This window comes from Pogona vitticeps, chromosome 1, assembly GCF_051106095.1.
Source record: "Pogona vitticeps strain Pit_001003342236 chromosome 1, PviZW2.1, whole genome shotgun sequence".
NCBI classification, from domain to species: Eukaryota; Metazoa; Chordata; class Lepidosauria; order Squamata; family Agamidae; genus Pogona; species Pogona vitticeps.
Window position 1 is genome coordinate 28,318,110 of NC_135783.1, and position 20,317 is coordinate 28,338,426.

General features: G+C 39.7%; 1 protein-coding gene across 4 annotated transcripts in view; it reads right to left on the minus strand.

Moving 5' to 3' along the window:
- KCNH1 (potassium voltage-gated channel subfamily H member 1) overlaps positions 1 to 20,317 on the minus strand; it is a 320,211-nt gene that overhangs the window by 198,907 nt on the left and 100,987 nt on the right. For all 4 annotated transcript variants that reach the window (XR_012083630.2, XM_072989933.2, XM_020794609.3 and 1 more), the window contains exon 7: positions 10,565 to 10,991. Coding sequence is in view for 3 of the 4 variants with exons in the window: in XM_072989933.2 (XP_072846034.2) it covers positions 10,565 to 10,991 (427 nt within the window). In the remaining variant the exon portion in view is untranslated. The remainder of the gene's footprint in view (positions 1 to 10,564; positions 10,992 to 20,317) is intronic.

Here is a 20,317-nt window from a genome sequence, read left to right on the forward strand (position 1 = left end):
TAGCAAATTATGAACCTCTTAATTAAATAACACTGTGTTAAGAATGCTATCTACAGTACAGATTCATAGTATTTGTGTAAATTCTCTCCCATTTGCAGCTGGCAAATGCCTAAGTGTTCATAATTTTTTTTTTGACAGCTAGTGTGGTGTGGATGATAAGAGTGATGCAATATAACTCAGGAGGCCTGGGTTCAAATCCCTGCTCAGCCACAGAAACTCACTGGGAATGAGGAACTGGTAAAACCACTTCTTAAAATCTCCCACTTACCTTGAAAGCCATATTAGGATCACTATAAGTTGGTCAGGACTTAACAACACATTTTATTTATTAACTTTTAATTTTAATTTTAGGCCACCTTTCTCTCGATAAGAGAATTCAAGGCAGCTCACAGTATTAAAACGAATAGAATTTAAAACAGTACAATATGTATTAAGAACAATTAAACTACAACACTGATTAAAATACATTGAATCATTGAAACAAGTAAAATGTTAAAAACTATTTTCATTAAAAATGGCATTCAGGAATTCAGTCATGATTGTTCAAAGACTGCCTGAAAAGGTGGGTCTTCATCTGTTGGCAGAAGGGTCAAAGGGAGGAAACCAACCTGACCTCCTGATGGAGAACATTCCGTAACCTGGGTTCAGTCACAGAGAAAGTCCTCTTCTTGTCCCCATCAACTGTGCCTGCATTGGAAATGGTACCAAGAGGACAGCCTCCTCTGATGGTTTTCAGTACTATAAAGGCTCATATGGGGAGATATGATCCTTCAGATAGCCTAGACACCAGTCACATAGGGCTTTGTAGGTAATGACCAGCACTTTGAATTGGGCCTGGAAACAACCTGGTAGCCCGTGCAGTTGTTGTACCGGGGCCATTATATGCTCCCTAGCTAGCTCCAGTCCGTTTCTGAATCATCTTCAAATACAGTTGTGCCCCGCTTTACGATCGCCCCGTTTAACGACGAATCTGTTTGATGGTGAGATTTTTGCGATCACAAAACCGATCACAAAACTATGGTTTGAATGGGGTTTTCCCGCTTTGTGATGATCAGTTCCCTGCTTCAGGAACCAATTTTCGCTTTACGACGATCAAAAACAGTTGATCTTCGGGTTTTCAAAATGGCCGCCGGGTGTACAAAATGGCTCCCCGCTGTGTTTAGGAGCCATTTTTCCCTTTACAGGCACCTGAAAATGGCCGCCCCTATGGAAGATCTTCGCTGGACAGCGAGTTTTCAGCCCATTGGAACGCATTGAGGGTTTTTCAATGCGTTTCAAGGTTTTTTAAAAGTTTCGTTTGACTATGTTTTTGCTCTACAGCGATTTCACTGGAACGAATTAATGTCGTCAAGTGAGGCACCACTGTACAGCCTCACATAGAGTGCACCACAGTAATCCAAGCAGTATGTAACTACAGCATGTGTCACTATAGTCACATAACAAAAATAAATTTTACTGCATTCGGCAGGATTTACTCGCCAGTGCAGAGTCTTCATGGAGAATGACCATCCTTCATTTGCTCATAGGTTATCCAAAATGGACAATCAAAGCACCACTGAGGTTCTCCAGAGGCTATGTAGTTTTTCTCCCTTGCTTTTTCTGTCCTTTCCTTACCTTTTCTTTTAAAACTTCTGCTTCTCAGTTTTTGCCACATTAATTACTCCTTGTACAATTTCAGCATTCCTGAAGCAGTCTTTAATTAAGTCAGCTCCTGCTCCTCAGATGAGTAGCTTTAATCACTCATTTTCTCTTCACAGATGAGCAACAACAGTTCTGAGAGCAAAAGACAAGGACTTCCAATAAAGCCTTCATCATAGGGACAAGGAATGGATTGAGGACTGACTTAGAAATGCCACAAGTGAAGAAACTGATTGAAGGGTGTGAATTTGAGAAAGATATTCAGATCACAACTCCTACAATCCCTTGCAACTCGCTATGATGAATGAGATTAATGGGAGTTGCAGCCACAAACAATGGAGTTTAACCACTGCTGCTCTGTTGAGATCTTCCAAAGACTGCAGACAGTGGAACGGATTCCTGTCTCATATATTATGTTCCAATACTTGCATTCATCAGAAGATCTGAATGTTTAAAGGGAAAACAATTTTTCATTATGAGAGTTTATTTTTATTATGTATAATCAAGTTGCTTCCAGTTTATGGTGACCCTAGTAGATTTTTTAAGTTATGTGAGACACGTAAAGAGTGGTTTACTCTTGCCATCCCACTCCACCCCTGTGAGTTACCATGGCCGAGCAGGCATTTGAATCCAAGTCTTCTGTGGCCCAAACTCACACTCTATTCACTCCACCACACTGGCTGTCATTCTCTTCCTAGAAGAGTTCCTGTCTTATGTGCCCTTTATACCTAAACTCATCTAATCCAGTCTGATTTCAGAGCAGATCCAATAGGGAAGCATAAAGTAAGGAGGGAGCTATGAACACTGTTCCTGTGAATTAATATTTGAGTCAAGAGTTCTCTTTTCCCCGAGATGTTTAAGAATTGTCATTATTGTGCCATCTCTGAAAAAGGTGGGTTATTTGCAGAGTATTATTTCAAATATTCTACACATGTGTGTGTATGTGATCACTGTTCTCCAAGCACGACATATGTCTAGCAGCTGTCTGTCCTTCTGTCCACCCGCCCGTTGTCCCTCCCTCCCTCTCTCTTTACAGCAGAAATGACATATGGTTGTTGTGGGTTTTTCGGGCTCTTTGGCCGTGTTCTGAAGGTTGTTCTTCCTAACGTTTCGCCAGAAGATGCCGGCCACAGAGACTGGCGAAACGTTAGGAGGAACAACCTTCAGAACATGGCCAAAGAGCCTGAAAAACCCACAACAGCCATTAGATCCCGGCCGTGAAAGCCTTCGCGAATACAGAAATGACATACCTTGAGAAAACAGGATGGAAACTGCAGAGATTCCTGTCGCTGTCCATGACATCAAGCCCTACTGTGTTTTTAAAACAGTGCCCCATCTGTATTTTTCTGGTCTGTTTTTTTTTTTTACAGAATTTTATTTATTTATTTAAAATATTTTTATCCCACCTTTCTCCTTGAAAAGGACTCATAAACCCCAAAGTTTCAGCTCCCAGGAAACCATCCTTGGTACAAATCTCCCTGATCCAGTTGCAACACGGCCAAGGGAGATGTCTATGTCTCCCATATCAAAAACATGAGAAGAAAGGGTTCCAGGACAGGGTGAAGCAGGGCAGAGCGTGGAGGAGTGGAGAGGCAATAGCAGGCAAAGGGAGAATATCACACATTAAATGCAGAAAGTGTGTTGCAAGTGGATTCGTGCCTGATTGCAACTAAACTACAGGAAATACCTTTCCTCTGGATTACTGCAAATGTGTTCTTCCAGTCTGCGCCTGAAGACATTTCCTCTCCTCAGTAAATTTTGCTGAAACTGATGTAAGACATTTCTGTAGCCAAAGTACGCTCTATAAGGACTTGTGGAGCACTAAATTATGCATCACTCTTAAAGGTGTATCCCTTAACACCAAATACAAGTTTGAGGTTGCTGGGATCAGACAGATGGGACTTGAGAAATGGTAAAGCAGCAGCCTAAAGTTCTCTGTTCCAACTCAGCTTCTGCCTTTCTCTTCTATTATTAGAACCCTCTAGTGGCCAGTCTAAACAATACTAGATTATAACGGGGGGGGGGGGGGGAATACAAGCATGCGTATTCTACCTTGGCTAGACATTGGCCTGTTGTCAAAAAGGATAAATGGACTAAAAACCACTAACAGCTAAAATCCTATTGAACAATCCTGCTGCCATAAATGCTGATGACACTCTCAATGGCAGATGTTAACCTTTAATTTAAAGTTTCCTAACTCACATCCCCCAGTCAGGCTCCAAGGTTCCTTAGGGATCCCTTTCAATCTGGGGATCCTCAGGATGGAGGGAAAGGAGGCCTTTAATATCCAAAAACTGCTGTTGGATTGCTGCTACAACCGTACCAGCTGGAGAACTCGGGAAGTTCTTCAATTTCTATTGCCTACCTTCTCCCCCGCCCTCACTGAGCATATTATCTGTTCATTGCTTGCAATCTTTGCTCTTATTGGAGTTTCTACTTTCAGGGAATCATAATTTGTCAAAGATGGCAAGAGATTAGTAAACAGAGCTACAATTGTCACTGTAATTAAAAGCACTTTTAAAAAGAACATTACTTAAACCAGTGTTTTGAGTTCTGACTTCTAAGATAGGAGAACCATCAGGAAAAAGCTCAGGGAGAAAAATCACAAGATGGCAGCCACTGAGCCCCCCCCCCAACATCTGCCATCTGTGGCAGGGGTTTGCAAGTTTTGTTTTTTGAACTACTGCTCCCAGAATTCACAAACAGCTATACTGTCTGAGGTATCCTGGGAGATATAATCAGTTTAAATTACAAATCTGGACAAATTTGCCTTGTTCTGCCTAATAGCCTTAAGACACTATTGGAATTCTTTCATCCGTCTCCTGTTATCTCTCTACGCTCACTATACAATGAAGTCTCAAATGCTGTCCCTGATTCCTTGTGTTTTCCTTTTTAATTTTACTGTTAACAAGTTATAGACATGGTATATGTGAACAGCTACATGAATATTTGGGAAACTGATATGATAAACACGAATAATCTATAATAAACTTGAATAAATATTAATATCCCAATCCTGTGCATGTTTACTTGAACATTAATCCCCTTGTATTCAATAGCACTTGCTATGCCATCAAATTGGAATTGAATAGGGATTTCAAGGTAAATGAGGTATTTAAGGAGTGGTTTTACCAATTCCACACCCCTAGTGAGTTTCCATGGCTGAGCAGATTTAAACCCAGGCCTCCTCCGTTCTAGTCCATCACTCTGTCCACTACACCACACTGAGTACTCCAGTAGTAATTAATAATAATCATGTGCTGTCAAATCACTTCTGACTTATGGCAACCCTTTTCAGGGTTGTTGTTTTTTTGGTAGAGAAAACTCAGAAGTGTTTTACCATTCCTTTCTTCGGGGGGGGGGCATCCTGGGACGGCCGTTCTCCCTGGAAGCACAGCAGGGAATCAAACTCCCAAACTACATCCATCCATATAAATGTGCACAGGATTGCAGCCTAACCTGTTTCAATCTGTATATATGCAGACCATATAATAAATGTGGAGGAACTTACATTCAAAAGCAAAGAACAAAAGAAAACATAAATTTTGTCACTTGACTTTCAGAAAATCCACTCGAACAGTGTCAGTAGTCAAGATTCAGTGGATATTAGTCTTTTTTAGTGAAGAGGCCTTCACTATTAGTCCTTTCTAGTGAAGAAATCAACACTCAAAAGAAACTGTATAATGACTGTGTTAACATTTCATGCTATGTCCTTTATGGCATTCCGTTAGGAAAATAGCAACCTAGAAGTCTAGTTTGCTCGCATTAACTGTAAAACATGATAGAAACAACAAGCATTGTGTGTACTCTAAATTTATTACTAAATTTATTAAGGGATTCCACTTCAGACCACATAACTCACTTGGAGGTTGACCAGCTCCCTTATAATACTCATTTAAAATTGTCAACATGTTGATAAAGATACCAAATACTGCCTACAATCCAAAAAAAGCACAAGCTACATACTTTGTTTGCTGTACATATAGATCTCTACAGTTTCATCACTAATGCAATCAATCTGATAAACTCTTGGTTTTGAGAGATAACATCCTTAAAATGTGTAATTGACTAAAGTATTTCTTCCCTTTTACTTTCAGTGGGCAAGGAATGGACAACCAATGCATCTTAGATGAATTTTGTAGCTCCATTACTTAAAATAGTTCATAATCCTTATCACTGTTGTGTAATGAGTAAATCCAACTCTGCTGGAACCTCCAAAATTTCAGAATACAGTAAATATAGAAACATTTTTTGCCCAAATGCAAAACTCAGAAATTACACAGATTTACAAACTGAATTATTTGGCATTTTAAAAGATACATGGCTCCTTCCAACCACTTATATAAGCCACTGGTGAAATAATGGTTAAATGTCATCGAAGTTTTTGATATGTTGTTTTCTCTGTGGCATACTGTAGGACATCTTTTGTTGATTAGTGATGATGATATGAATTGTGTTATGTCTTCATTTTTCTTGGTCTTTCTTCTGTGTCATTAAGAGTGAGCAAAATGTGGCAAGAAACATATTTTCATAATATTACTTTTTTCTGTTTTGTTAGTCTAATATAGAAAGTGGAAATACAACTCTCTGTATCTGTCTATGCCTATATCCGTATCTATAAATAAAAGTAAGTGGATTCATTATGATTCTGGACTGACCTTGTGAAAAAACAAGAAGATGCTAAGTTTTTTAACATATGAATACCTTTAGTGAAATACATTTCACTTAGCAGAGTTGCTACCTTATCCTGGTGAGGAACCTGGGTGTCAGGAACTCAACAAGTATTCTTCCCTGTCTCCCCGCAAGGAACCTAACAAGAAGTAAAGGAAGTATTCTTTCACCAGCCATCCTCCTTCCTTTCTAGAATCCAGAAATATAGGTACAGTATTACTAGCTTTTCTTTTCTTTTCTTGAAGAAGCAAAGCATCTTAAACTTCAAGTGAGGTGAGGTTGAGGAGCCTAACGCTGAGGGAGGCCCGGAAGGAGAAGACAAGAAATCGGGCCTTCTCGGCGGTGGCTCCTCGCCTCTGGAACAATCTCCCTCCTGAGATTCGCGGGTCTCCCTCGCTGGGTATCTTTAAGAAACAATTGAAGACATGGATGTTTGGGCAGGCCTTTCCATCATATTCCTTTTGACCTCCTTCTTCCCTCTTTACTGTTTCTGTTTTGCACTCTATGTAATGTATTGTAGTGTTTTTACTAATTAGAATTGCTTATTTATATTGTTACTGTATTTTATTGTTGTTAGCCGCCTAGAGTGGTCCTCGCCGACCAGATAGGCGGGGTATGAATTAAATAAATAAATAAAATAAATAAATAAGTTAACTCTCTGCATAATCTCTTTCAAGGCATTTCCCATATTGTCCAGAGATGTCCCTCCAGCTACATGAGTCATAGGCTTCACAATTCAAATTAGCTTACATTACACAGAAAACGTATTGCTGTGTTTGCAATAGGCGTCGGGAACAGCAGAAATAATTTATAATATTGTCCTTATGTTAACATTGGTTTATGCACTAGATTTAAAAAGTTTGCTTCCAATCAAGAGATATCATGAGGATTTGAGCCTATTAATCTCTATTGTTTCTCTTAATAATTTAATTTATTTGATTCATTTCAGTTCTACAATCAAGCAAATAGGAAAGAGATGGATTTTTCCTTATCAGCCTTGATTTCACTGAAATACCATATGTGACATTATAACAGTTTGTTTTCTAGTACATTCATTATTCATTTCAGATCCCTTCAAATCTTCATCTCATATTGGAAATGAGTAAATCTAACCCTGCTGGAATTGCAGGAATTGCTCATTTTCATTACCCCAGTGAAATATTTAAAGCATGCTGTTTCTTTTGACTACTCCAATTAAAATACCAGGTTTTTACAGTAAAGGATTTTTCGCCTCCAAACACTGCAAACAGAGATTCGAAAGGTCATGAGGATTACGTATTAAAACATACACATTTAATTGAGACAGATGTGTGCTTGTTTGTTTTCTATGGCACTGTTGGTTGAACAGCCTACTGTGTGTCCTCAAAGGAGTGCTACAGAACCTGATTTTCAGTACATCACCTTTATTACTATCACCATTTGTTTCAATGCAGCAGTTTGAATATTGGGATTTTAAAAATATTTTTCAAAACACAAAAAAATTGCTGTCCGTAAAGGAAGAAAGAAACCTGTCATATTCCCCCACTGTCCTCCATATGAAATAGTGACGAAATATGCATATGGCTTAACTTTATGGATGGGACGTGGTGGCGCTGTGAGCTAAACTGCAGAAGCCTGTGCTGCAGGGTCTGAAGACCAAGCAGTTGTAAGATCGAATCCACATGACAGAGTGAGCGCCCGTCACTTGTCCGAGCTCCCGCCAACCTAGCGGTTCGAAAGCATGCAAATGCGAGTAGATTAATAGGGACCACCTCGGTGGGAAGGTAACAGTGTTCCGTGTCTAAGTCGCACTGGCCATGTGACCACAGAAGATTGTCTTCGGACAAAACGCTGGCTCTACGGTTTGGAAATGGGGATGAGCACCGCCACCTAGAGTCAAACATGGCTGGACAAAAATTGTCAAGGGGAACCTTTACCTTTACCTAACTTTATGGATACCAGATAAATCTTCATTTTATACAGAGTGGTTGAGTGTGGTCAGGCATATGGGATCTACTGTATTCTTACTTGGCTTCTGAGATCCACCAACCATACTGCTCCAAAAATATAGGACTTGAACCAACTTCTAGCCCAACTGGACCAGTCTTAATGAATCAACAGGTGAAAGGTTAGTCAAAGTTTACCCTAGGCTTACAGATTGATGCACAATCTGATAAAAAGACCTACGCTGGCAGGCTGCAGTCCTGGATGGAGGGCGCAAGAGGTGCTGTCTTGTGGGAGAGCCAGCAAGCAAGGCAAGGCTTTTTTTTGACTCTTGACAGCAGAGGACGCGTGGGCACTTCAGGGGGGAGGCAAGTCAGGGGCCACAAACTATCGTCCGGTGGGCCGCAAATGGCCCCCGGGCCGCATGTTTGAGACCCCTGTTCTAGATCTTCTGTGGCATAGTCACCTTAGGAGATATAAACAACAGCCTCAAGTTTCAGCCATTTTCTAAGCCTATTTGTTTGTCTGTTTAAAAAAATGACTGTTGGTACAGGAATTTATCATTTTCTGCCAACAGGGTGTTTCTTTTTATCCTTGCCAGTGTAATGTGTTCCAACAAAAACAAACAAACAAACAAAAACACATCCCCATACTGTAGTTTCTATGGTCGGAAAAGAGCAGATACGGATTAAATGGTTTTCAATGCATTCCTATGGGAAATGCAGATTCAACATAAGAACTTTTCAACTTGAGAACCACCTTCCAATACGGATTAAGTTCTTAAGTAGAGACCCCACTGTACCACTTTGGACAAACCATGATACTGAGCAGTAGAAGTAAGGTATTCTGGCTGCCAGGAGACTGGCTCCATTGAGGTTGAACACTGGAATCCTCAATGGATACATGCAATACAAGAGAGAGAGAGACAGCATCCTAAACTGAACTACAACTATAACTCTACTGCACTTACTACATGGTAATTCCAGTAGGGCCAGAATACACCCCAGAAATCATTCAATGCATTTTAAAAAACACGATACTGCTACAGGATTGTTAAAGAAGCATGAACTGAAGAATTTCTACTGAGTACCAGAACTGAATGGAGCTTACAGTACTTCCACACAGGATCTTAAATTCCCAAGTTCTCTCTCTCTCTCTCTCTCTCTCTTTTTTTTTTTTAACTTCAGCTGGATAATTTAGAGCAGGGAGGTTTTTTGTTGCTGCTATTGTTAAACTATTAAAAATCCTTGCTGATCCAGTGCAGATCATGCAGAGATCTACTGTAAAATCCAGTCCTGCTGTAGATAGTAAGGGAGTTCATGAACTAGCATCAATGGAATTAATAACTCATCTATTTTCCTTGGAATTATACAACAAAAAAGTGTATACAGATATCTGAACGATAAGAATCCCTTTCTCTCACCAGTAAATTGTCTCATGACAGGCCATAAGCATACAGCACACTGACAGATGGTTAATGGCTAGAAGAATGCTGAATTTCATAGTCAATCTATTGTCCCAATCTTCCCTGTCAACATTTTGCTGAATCTTTACTGGATCCATTTATAGTATGAAACTGACCTTAAGCCAGTTGCTGAGTGAAACATGCAAAATTAATATAATGTAAACAATATCTGTGTTTTTGCCATCTTTAAAAGCGTTATCTACATGCAGCTCAACAATTTTTTTCTATGATTCCAATAAGCTGATTTACAAGGGAACATTTCTTCTGACACTTTGGATGTGTGTGCTTTATTATTACCAAGAGGTCATCCTTAATTAGCAAAAACCTTATTCAAACTAACCCTTTACAGAAACACTATTTAATTGTGTGGTGAGATTTTTTTTTCCATGCTCTTTTGTGAAATGCTAACAGAGACTGTACTAGAAAATGCAACCTTGGACACCATAGTGGCTAGAGTACAGAACATTTCAGGTATCAAAATGGTTTGGATCCAGACCTACTGTTTCAAGATAGGAAAGGCTCCTTCAGGTCAAGGAAATATCTCAGATACAACAAAAACTTCTGCTGGAAGGAAGGAGGAATACAATCATTTCCTTTTTCCTTTCCCCCCTTTCAGCCCTCACACCATCCCCCATGCCGTTCTGCAGAATCGAGAGCAGCCTTTCAAGGACATGTAGAGCTGGTGAATATCTGATAATTACAATGGATTTGTTTTTCAACCTTCAATGTATGAAACCATCAAGTCAGTGGAGTCCTGTTCCAAGCAATTCTGAATATAACCCAATGGACATTATGCCGGTTTACAAAGTGGTGAAAAACATGCAGTCTCAGACACTGTATATTCAAAATAAATCCTCTGATACTTACAGCCAATCATCATCATGGCAACTGCAAAGATCTTCTCTCCATCAGTAGTCGGTGCAATGTTCCCAAATCCAACACTCGTGAGGCTTGTCATTGTAAAGTATAATGAAGAGATATAGACAGAATCCTTGCTTGGTCCTCCTTCCCATTTCCCAGTTGTTGTATTTAATTGATAAGGTGATCCTATAGATTCCCCTAGCTGGTAGAGCCAACTTTCATTCCTTATTGTGTTCTTATCCTCATTGATAACTTCGTAGTCCCCGATGCTGTACCAAATGCAGGCCAACCAGTGGGCTGCAAGACCGAAAACACATACCAACAAAACCAGGACAGCTGCTCCATACTCAATATAATGGTCCAGTTTTCGAGCCACACGACCCAGACGAAGAAGCCTCACTACTTTAAGTGAGCTGAACAGACTACTGATGCCCTAGAAGAACAAAACAAAACAGCCCATTAGCCTTTAGTGTTAAATGATCTAATATTGTCAGTCAAGAATAAGTAACCAGAGCTTTAAAAAAAGTTCAGGTATGTGTCCCCTATGAAGACAAAATAAATAATTCGGATTCTTGATGCATTCTGCAAATGGGCAAAAAGATGGACACTGGTTGGGAAAATACAGCTGCACTTAAATGTCATGGAAATGGAAAAGATACAGAGCAGTTACATTTTGTCACTACTTTCCATACAATGAATTAATACTTCAATTGAGTTGGGATGAAGATATTGAACAAATAGTAGGAAGTGGTGCTAGAGTTTTAGAAATATGCATGTATTCGTCACAGTGCAAAGTATGTTGCCTCGATTTCATTAAAGCTGGAGGGGAAATCTAATCTGAACAAAGTTCATTTTATGTTATCAGTGGAGGTGGTCGATATCTTGGAAAGAGTCGCAGATTTTTTTGGATGAATTGTTAGGAGGTGATGTTCTGCTCCTTATTGAATGCTTTCTGCCTTTTTGCTTTATGGATTCTGTAAATATGGTTTCCCAACAAACCAGTTTGATTGTCTTACTGCTTTATATGCCAATAAAGGTATTTATTATTATTATTATTATTATTATTATTATTATTATTATTATTATTATTATTATTATTATTATTATTATTATTATTATTATTATTATTATTATTATTATTATTATTATTATTATTATTATTATTATTTAATAGAGAGAGATTCAATTTCTGTACGACCCATATAGCAAATTGCTACTCTGGGTGGTTTACAACATGAATGAAAGCACAATTTATATAAAACAAATTTACATAAAACTGCCTCCAGAGATTCATAAGGCTCCGTCACTGGGTATTTTTTAGACCCATCTAAAAACATGGATCTTTAAGCAGGCCTTCCCTCCAGATAACAATTCATTTGTCCTTCTTTATCTATTCTTTGTTATTTTCGCCATCTTGAAGAATTTGCTTATTGTTTATCCCTTATTGTTTGTTTATTCCTACATATTTTTATTTTTTGTTATATGTACATGTGTTTGTATTTTTATCTGTCTGGAAGCCACCTAGAGTGTCGTATTGACTAGATAGGCGGGTATAAATAGAATAAAATAAATAAATAAATAAATAAATAAATAAATAAATAAATAAATAAATAAATAAATAAATAAATAAATAAATAAATAAATAATACACTAATTATAGATATAGATATAGATGATATAGATACAGATATTGGTATAATCTGCTCAGTGATCAGATATAAGAAGGTATGCATATATGTAAAGTTCTTTTAACTGTAAATGACCTGCACAGAACTGAAATGTTCTTGCAAGCAAGAAAGCTTTTGCATGGGTCTAAACTATGTTCTAAGGCAGGAATGCTCTATTGTTCTTGGAGCTAAGCTGTGCTTTGTATACTTGATAGGGAAATGACCACATTGGTATGAATTACATTAACCTGACCACTTTGGTCTAGCTCCACGTATCCTGACCCATTGATGAAATGGAGCATCTCCAACCCTTTCCAAACAGGAAGTCAGACTCCATGCAAAAAAGAGTGTTCTACACACCTTCTTTACATGCATCAGGATCAAGCAAACTCAGCAGCAACAAAGTGAATATTTTAAAAGGCCTCCATTGTAAAAGTCCAGCTGAGGATATTTGGCTCCCTAGGTTGCAGAACATGAGGGTGGATCTTCCCTGCTGTTCTGAACAGACATCTGAATCTTTCCGATGAAAGAGACAGTATCTTCTCCTCCTAAATGGGACTTGGGAGATCTAGGTTCTGGTCTCTCGCTCACTCACCAAGCCATGAAACATATTGTGTGACCTTGGGCTTTGTTCAGGCTGACCTACTTCACAACTTCAAAGGAAAAGAAAGAGGTTGGTACAGTACAAGTACATGAAAGATTTCAGAAATGTCTTATGAAGCAGCATGAAAAGACAGCAAAATTCCAGGTGTCTCCATAAAGGATGGTGGGATCCAGCTGACTGGAAAGCAGTTGAATGGAGAAGCTACAGAAATGTACTTTGTTGATAGCCAGCCTTTGGCAGAGATGAGCTGCAGGTGACATTCACACCATGGATAATGGGCATTTAACAACCATTTGGTTTTTGCAAGCAGGACATTTAGAGCCAGTTGTGGTGTCTGAGGGAGAGGAATAATTCAGATGGACCATCATTTAACAACTGCTTGGTATGGTGATGAATTTTAATTCCCAGGCCTGCCCTCTGCAAGCATTCTGCTCACTCCATTTTATGACAAGGACGAGGAGGCAGAAAAAGGAATAGTCAGACAGGGGAAAAGACATCTCCAGCGGGTGATCAGCATTTTTTGCCCATGAGCCTGCTGAGCTGCAAACTCATTTGGAATTCTAAATGTTCCTTATTCACGGAATTACTTTTCTATCTTTTTTGTATTGGATAAGATAGGCCACACACTGTGAGTCACCTGTACTTTTATTCTAAAATGCTGCCACTTGTATATGGGGCTGCCTTTAGACTCTTCCACTGGTCCAGAAAGCTCAACACAAAGTATGTGATGCACTTGTTACAACAGTTTTACAAGCTGTTTTTGCTCTTTACAGGAAGTCCTTGATCATTTAGTCCAGTTGTATCCAACTCTAGGGTGCGGTGCTCATCTCCATCTCCTAGCCATAGAGCCAGCATTTGTCAGTACACAGTTTCCGTGGTCACGTGGCCAGCGCCACTAGACATGGAACGCCGTTACCTTCCTACCATGGTGGTACCTATTTATCTACTCGCATTTACATGCTTTCAAACTGCTAGGTTGGCAGGAGCTGGGACAAGGGACGGGAGCTCACTCTGTTGTGTGGATTCGATCTTATGACTGCTGGTCTTCTGACCTTGCAGCACAGAGGCTTCTGCAGTTTAACCTGCAGCGCCACCACATCCATGTCCTTATATTATTAAACAAGCAAAATGTGCTGCTTACACACTGCCCCATAGTGCTTAAAAGTACTTTCTGGGCAGTTTACAAATTAATTCTACAAGCTACACATTGCCCCCCACCCCCAAACAAGCTGGGTATTCATTTTACTGACCTCAGAACGATGGAAGGCTGGGTGAACCTATACAACCTTTGACCAGCTTATGTGAAAAATTATTTTCCTTTACTGGACTGCTTCACTTTTAAAATCTTAGTGGGATGCCATTCTGCCCTCAGCCTGTGGAATTCCCTACCACAGGAAGTGAAATTGGCCCCCATTGTGTTGGCCTTCCTCTTATGAGAAAGCACAGGCGTTGATACAGACCGTTTGCCTCTAAACTTGGCTAGAGTTTCAGGGAGCAATCGGTTCTATTTGTTGATGTGATTTTAATTTATATTTTAACTGCATTTGTTTTTCTTTGAATTTTCTTTTTCTCAGCTGATTTGAGTGCTGTTTTTAGAAAAAAAGGTGGGACAAATTAAATAATTAAAATAGGCAATGAATGAATGAATGAATGAATGAATGAATGAATGACATATTACTAACACATGTTATTAACAATGCATTCATGAATTGTACCTCTGCAAAAAAAGAACTGTCTGGTTCTTTGAGGCTATGTATCTTTTACACTTTCTTTACCATATCTATTCACAAGGGTTTCAATATGACTTATAACAATTCCTGTGGCTTTTATCCAAGTGTATGCTAGCAGTACAAGTCCAAGAGATGTGGTTCCTCTAGCAGCTGTTATGGTTGCACAACTGTCAATGAAATAAGTAATGGAACCAATGCAAGCTACACTGAGGATAATGAAGTCATAATAATAGTAACTGCATGACGTCAAGTCAACTCTGAGATATGGTGATGCTTTCCAGGCATTTCTAAGTAGAGATACATAGAAGTGGTTTACCTACTAAACCATTAATTACTTTTCAATCTCTAGTACAAGTTGTGCCAGTAGTTGTGTAAGTGGACTTAATGTATTAGATTTAACACTTGCGTGAAGGTGAAAATTAAGGTTTTTCTAATCTTCAGAGTTTTGTCTTTGAGGATATAATGCATACCGTATTTTTCCGTGTATAAGACACCCCCATGTTTAAGATGCCCCCACTTTTCTAACCCAAAAGTAAGAAACCTAAGTGGGACTTAGCAAGTGTAGGGGGGAAAGGATCAAAGCCCTGAAGGATCTCTTTGATCCCTGTTTTCCCTTCCACTTCTTTTTGTTCTCTCCTCAGCTTACTTCCGTATATAAGATGACCCTCAATTTTTATTCTAAAGATTTTAGACAAAAGTATAGTCTTATACATGGAAAAATACGGTACTTGCAACATTTTTCACCCTAGAAGGAACAGGATGCCTTAAGACATTTTGATACCTGTCAAATATTGTCAGCCACTGTGATGTTTTTAATTCAAGCACAAGGATTAAAAGACAATTGCTTTTTTTTCGGTCATCAGTAGCATGAACAAAATAGGTGATAGTGGGGTTTTGCACAAAACACTTGCATTTTGCACCTAAAAGCTTGCATTTTACACAAAGCACGACTTTTGTTTCCCACAAAAGATAGTTAACTGCACAAAATGCACATATGAATTTTAGAGTGGAGAAGTCTTGAAACTTAAAAAAAAACAGAGGGTGCAAAACTCGTGATCTCATTCATGGTGTTTGTCTGAGGACTTTTGAGACTTTCCATTCTCCTCTTCAAGAATGAAATAAGCGAAGAACTACATCCCTGTTTGTGCCATTGAAATGACATAATTGGCAATAACCCTGTGAATTGTTTTCATACAGTGTATACATAACTATATGAATGGAGTACACAGAAATGTTCCCAGAGCAACTGTCATGAACAAAATTAAAACACACAGTAAATGTGTCAGGACGGAAAATAATATAAATATGTGGAATCTGCAGTTTATTGCACATATTTGTAGGGAGGCTTCTGACTTGACTGGGAGGGTATAAATTTTGGGGTGGACCTCTTCCCCTACTCCAGTCATGAGCCATCTATATTTACATGAAGTATTTACATTATGTTTTTTTTTCTGTGAAGCGCAATAAGGAATTGGCCTGCTTTGCTCCAGACAGTTAGTCAACAGATGCAGCCTACATCTTTGACTGTGACCTTGAACTATGACCCTGATGATGGACCGGTGTTGTAAAGAGCATCCTAACATCTTTGGCAGATTTTCCCAATCTCCACTGCAAGCAGACCCACCTTCTTCTGTCTGAAAATAGCTCACCACTGACAATCAGGTCAAGCAGTGGGAAAGTACCTTCAGTTCAGGCTGCCAGGAAGCATTTGTGTTTCTCAGAAAAGTTAGGCTAGTGCCGGAGAATGGCAGGCTGACTCAGTGTTAAAGTGTCCTCAGCATACAAGAGATCAGTTGAGTCACAAGGGGCAGGAGGGAGAGAAATGATACTTTCCACAATGTCACAGATTCTGGTGTTCTTGGGCCATTTACTAGACACCAAATGCATATTTAATCCCTGAGCACAAATGGCTCCTCAAAATTCTCCACTCTACTTGAGGGGACAAATTCATCAAATATCTCCAAAGGGAACAGAAATTCCTTGATCCTTTCTCAGAAGGGAGGCTCAACCTAAGCAGTGCCTGTAACACAACTCTCATTTTCCTGAAGGATTTATTTTTATTTTTTTGCACTTCTACTGCATGTGGCAGCAACAGCAATTGTGCTGGCAGCCTAGGCATCATCTTCTTTCCCCAATGGAACCTAATGTCATTGTAGTCATGACAGTAATGGCAGTGGGAACAGAGTCAACAAAAAGATAGAGAAACTTTTCTTGAAAATTCATCATCTTCTGTTTCAGTGGGAGTGTGCGTCTTTTTTTTTTTTTTTTTTTGGCAAAACACAAAGACTCCCATATCTGCAGGGTCAGTATCCATGGTTTCACTTATACATGGTCTGAAAATATTTAAAATATATTTTTTTTAAAAATCCAAAATATATATTTTCATGATGTGTTTACCAGAACTGATAATACAGTGGTGCCTCGCATAGCGATCGCTCCATTTTACGACAAAATCGCGTTGTGATGGACTTTTTGCCATCACAAGAGCAATCGCTTTGTGATGGCCCCATGGGGAAAATTCGTTTTGGTATGATTGTGGGGAAGCAATCATCGCAAAGCCCCCACCGAGGCTGTCAGTCTCCCTGCCGAGGTTGGAGTTGCGAGGGGTGGAGAGAGAGAGAGAGAGAGAGAGAGAGAGAGAGAGAGGAAGCACAGCTGATCGGCGGGGGAAGCGATCATCCCAAAGCCCTGCCGATCGGCTGCACTTTGTCTCTCTCTCTCTCTCCACCCCTCACAGCTCCAGCCTCGGCAGGGAGACTGACAGCCTTGGCAAGGAGACTGAGGCACCGCCGCGCCACCCTGGCCAAGAAAAACCCTCTGCGCCTGCAGCAACCTTAAGGCTTAAGGTTGCTGCAGGCGCAGAGGGTCTTTCTCGGCCAGGGTGGCAGCGGCGGTGCCTCAATCTCCCTGCCGAGGCTGGAGCTGCGAGGGGTGGAGAGAGAGAGAGAGAGAGTGATGAAGCACAGCTGATCATGCAGGGCTTTGGGTTTTAATACGTTCCTATGGGCTTTTTAAAATCGCTTAGCAATTAATTCACTTAGCAATGTTTTTCCTGGAACGGATTAACATCACTAAGTGAGGCACCACTGTACATGGTGAAAATATTTTTTTCTGATTTTTTTTCTTTTATCATGCTATGTATAGTGTTTGCTATTATCCATGGTTTTCAGCACCTGTGGGGCAGCTTGGAACTAATCCCCAGAGGATGTGGGGTCCTACTGTATCTTATTGCAGCACTACAGAAGTGGCAAAGAGTGTCTGTTTTCTGTTTTTATTACAACTCAATCTGCAGCTTCCCTGGCTGCGCACACTTCCCGATCTGAAAAAAGCCCTATGCGAGGAGTGACCTTATGATATCTCCCCTCAGACTTTCACCTGAAATGTTGTAAGCTGGGAAGGTTACAGCCTGTGATTATATAATGAAAGACAAAACATCCATACAAACTCTTTGGTCACATTGTGAATAAGATAACCAACGATCCTGAACCCAACCCAGGAGACTTTTCCTGAAAAATTTCCTTTGTTTGAAATGATTTTAAAAGGGAGTTTACTTCCCATCAAATTGAATGAGAGTAGTCAAAATTATTGCACCAGAAATATTCAGCATACCTCTAATAAATGTTTGTTTGTTTTATTTCTTACATTTATACATTTATACATTCGTGCGCAACACTATCCTAGGTGGTTACAACATAGTGATAAAACATCTAAAGCAGAGGTTGTCAACCCCTGGTCCGCGGCCTGGTGCCAGTCCATGGCCTGAGTCAGACCAGGCCATGGAGACAGACCTCCTGACCCCCACTCCCCTCCCCACAGCTGCTTTGCACATGCACTCCCCCCTCTTCACACATGTGCCTGAGTGCCCGCGCGAAGGGGTGGGTGGGCATGCATGGATGCGCTCCTGCGCATGTGCAGAGGGGTGGGGAGCGCTCACACTGGTGCTGACAGGCACACACACACTCCCTCACTGCTTTGCGCATGCGTCCAAGAGCGCCCGCACAAGTGCGGGGGTGCCCCACCTTCCTCAGAGGCTCAGCCAGTCCGCGGTCCCAAAAAGGTTGGGGGCTGTTGATCTAGAGCAATAAAATATATATAATGTTTACCTGCATAAAGTACCTTGTTCTTTATTGTTTTTGTTTTTCGAGTAGGAAAGGACCATTCATTCTGCACTACCAAGGGATACCCAGCTTTTCCTCATTTCCCAAGATACCGACCTTATCAAATCACAAGCACCATTCAATCCATTAGGCTCATCAAAAAGTGCCCATATAAATATATCCAGAGTTCACACAAATACAGTAATCTGCACAGAATGTGACGTTCATTTTCTACCAAATTATATAAAGAGAACAGTTAAACTATATCCATATATCTGATATCCCCAGCAGGATCTGCCCACTGGTACCATATTTTGACCCATTTTAAAACATTGCTTTTCATGGCTGACAATCCTGAGCCAGTGCTGGTGAGCATTCATTCATTCATTCATTCATTCATTCATTCATTCATTCATTCATTCATTCATTCATTCATTCATCCACACCCCACCTTTCTCCTTAAAAGGACCAAATGGGTGCTTTATGTGTTTATTATAGGCATATAAGGAAGATGAGAACAGTGTTATCTGTGTTGTAGTCAACTGCATTGGCTGCCATCTGGCTCATCTTAGGCCAGTGGTTTAAAAAAGCCCCTGACAGTGCAATGTGCCCATGTGATATTAAATGGCCCTCATACCAGCCCATTATGGCAGTGATGACAAAATTTGCTTAGCCTTTAACAACTTATGCAACCGCATACAAGCAGTGTTTGGACAGAAACAACTGGAAATGAATGGTTAAAATTACTAGTTATTTCTAAATAGTTCTATTTTCTAACATGAAAGGTACAACTATGTTACATTATGAACGTAACTTAACAAGAGATAACCTCACACCTTTTTCTGGCATAACTTACAATGTGACCTCAAGGAAATAGTGGGAACAAAAATGCTGTTAACACAACACTGCAGTTGTGATTCTAAAGCGCGAGCATGTGTGAAATCCTGTTGCTAATCCTAACTAGAGTGTTGTCGTTACATGATGTCATGTTGCATCTGACTAATGTTAAGTCTTACAGTGTTTGGAAAGTATGTGAAATATTCAAGAGGTGATTTTATCAATGGCACCCTTCAGTAAGTTTCCATGGCCAAGCAGTGATTTTAACCATGTTCTAAGTTCTAGTCTGACACTCTTATCCACTTCTTTAAGTTGGCTTTCTCGTCTAGAGTGCCCTACCAAATAAATTGACTTGATAAGACAGTAGTTACCCATGTCCAAATGATTCAGAGGGTCTGGTACAGCAGGGATGAACAATTAGATTTAGCCCTTTGAGTCAGTTTTGAATACTGAGTAAATCTAGATGAGGTTAAAGATCCTGAGTAAGGCTTCTTATTCTGTTAAGGATCTGAGTAATAGCTTGTCATTAGTATTTAAAACTGTTCTGTACAAAGGAAAACTCAGTTTTTGAGAACATGAACGGAATACATTGTAAAAGTCATGCTTATTTCCTCAAGTAAATTAAATTTAAGTGTCCTGTTTTAATGAATATTTTTGAAACAAATTATTGCAGAATTCTGGTCATTAGGTTTTATGCAAAAGTTTGTTCAGTCATGCTTAAATATCATTTCCTCCAACATCCTAGTTTAGACTTGGTTAATGCAGTGGAAAATTTCACTTTTTCTATTAATATATATTTTTCATATTAACATATGTTTCTAGAA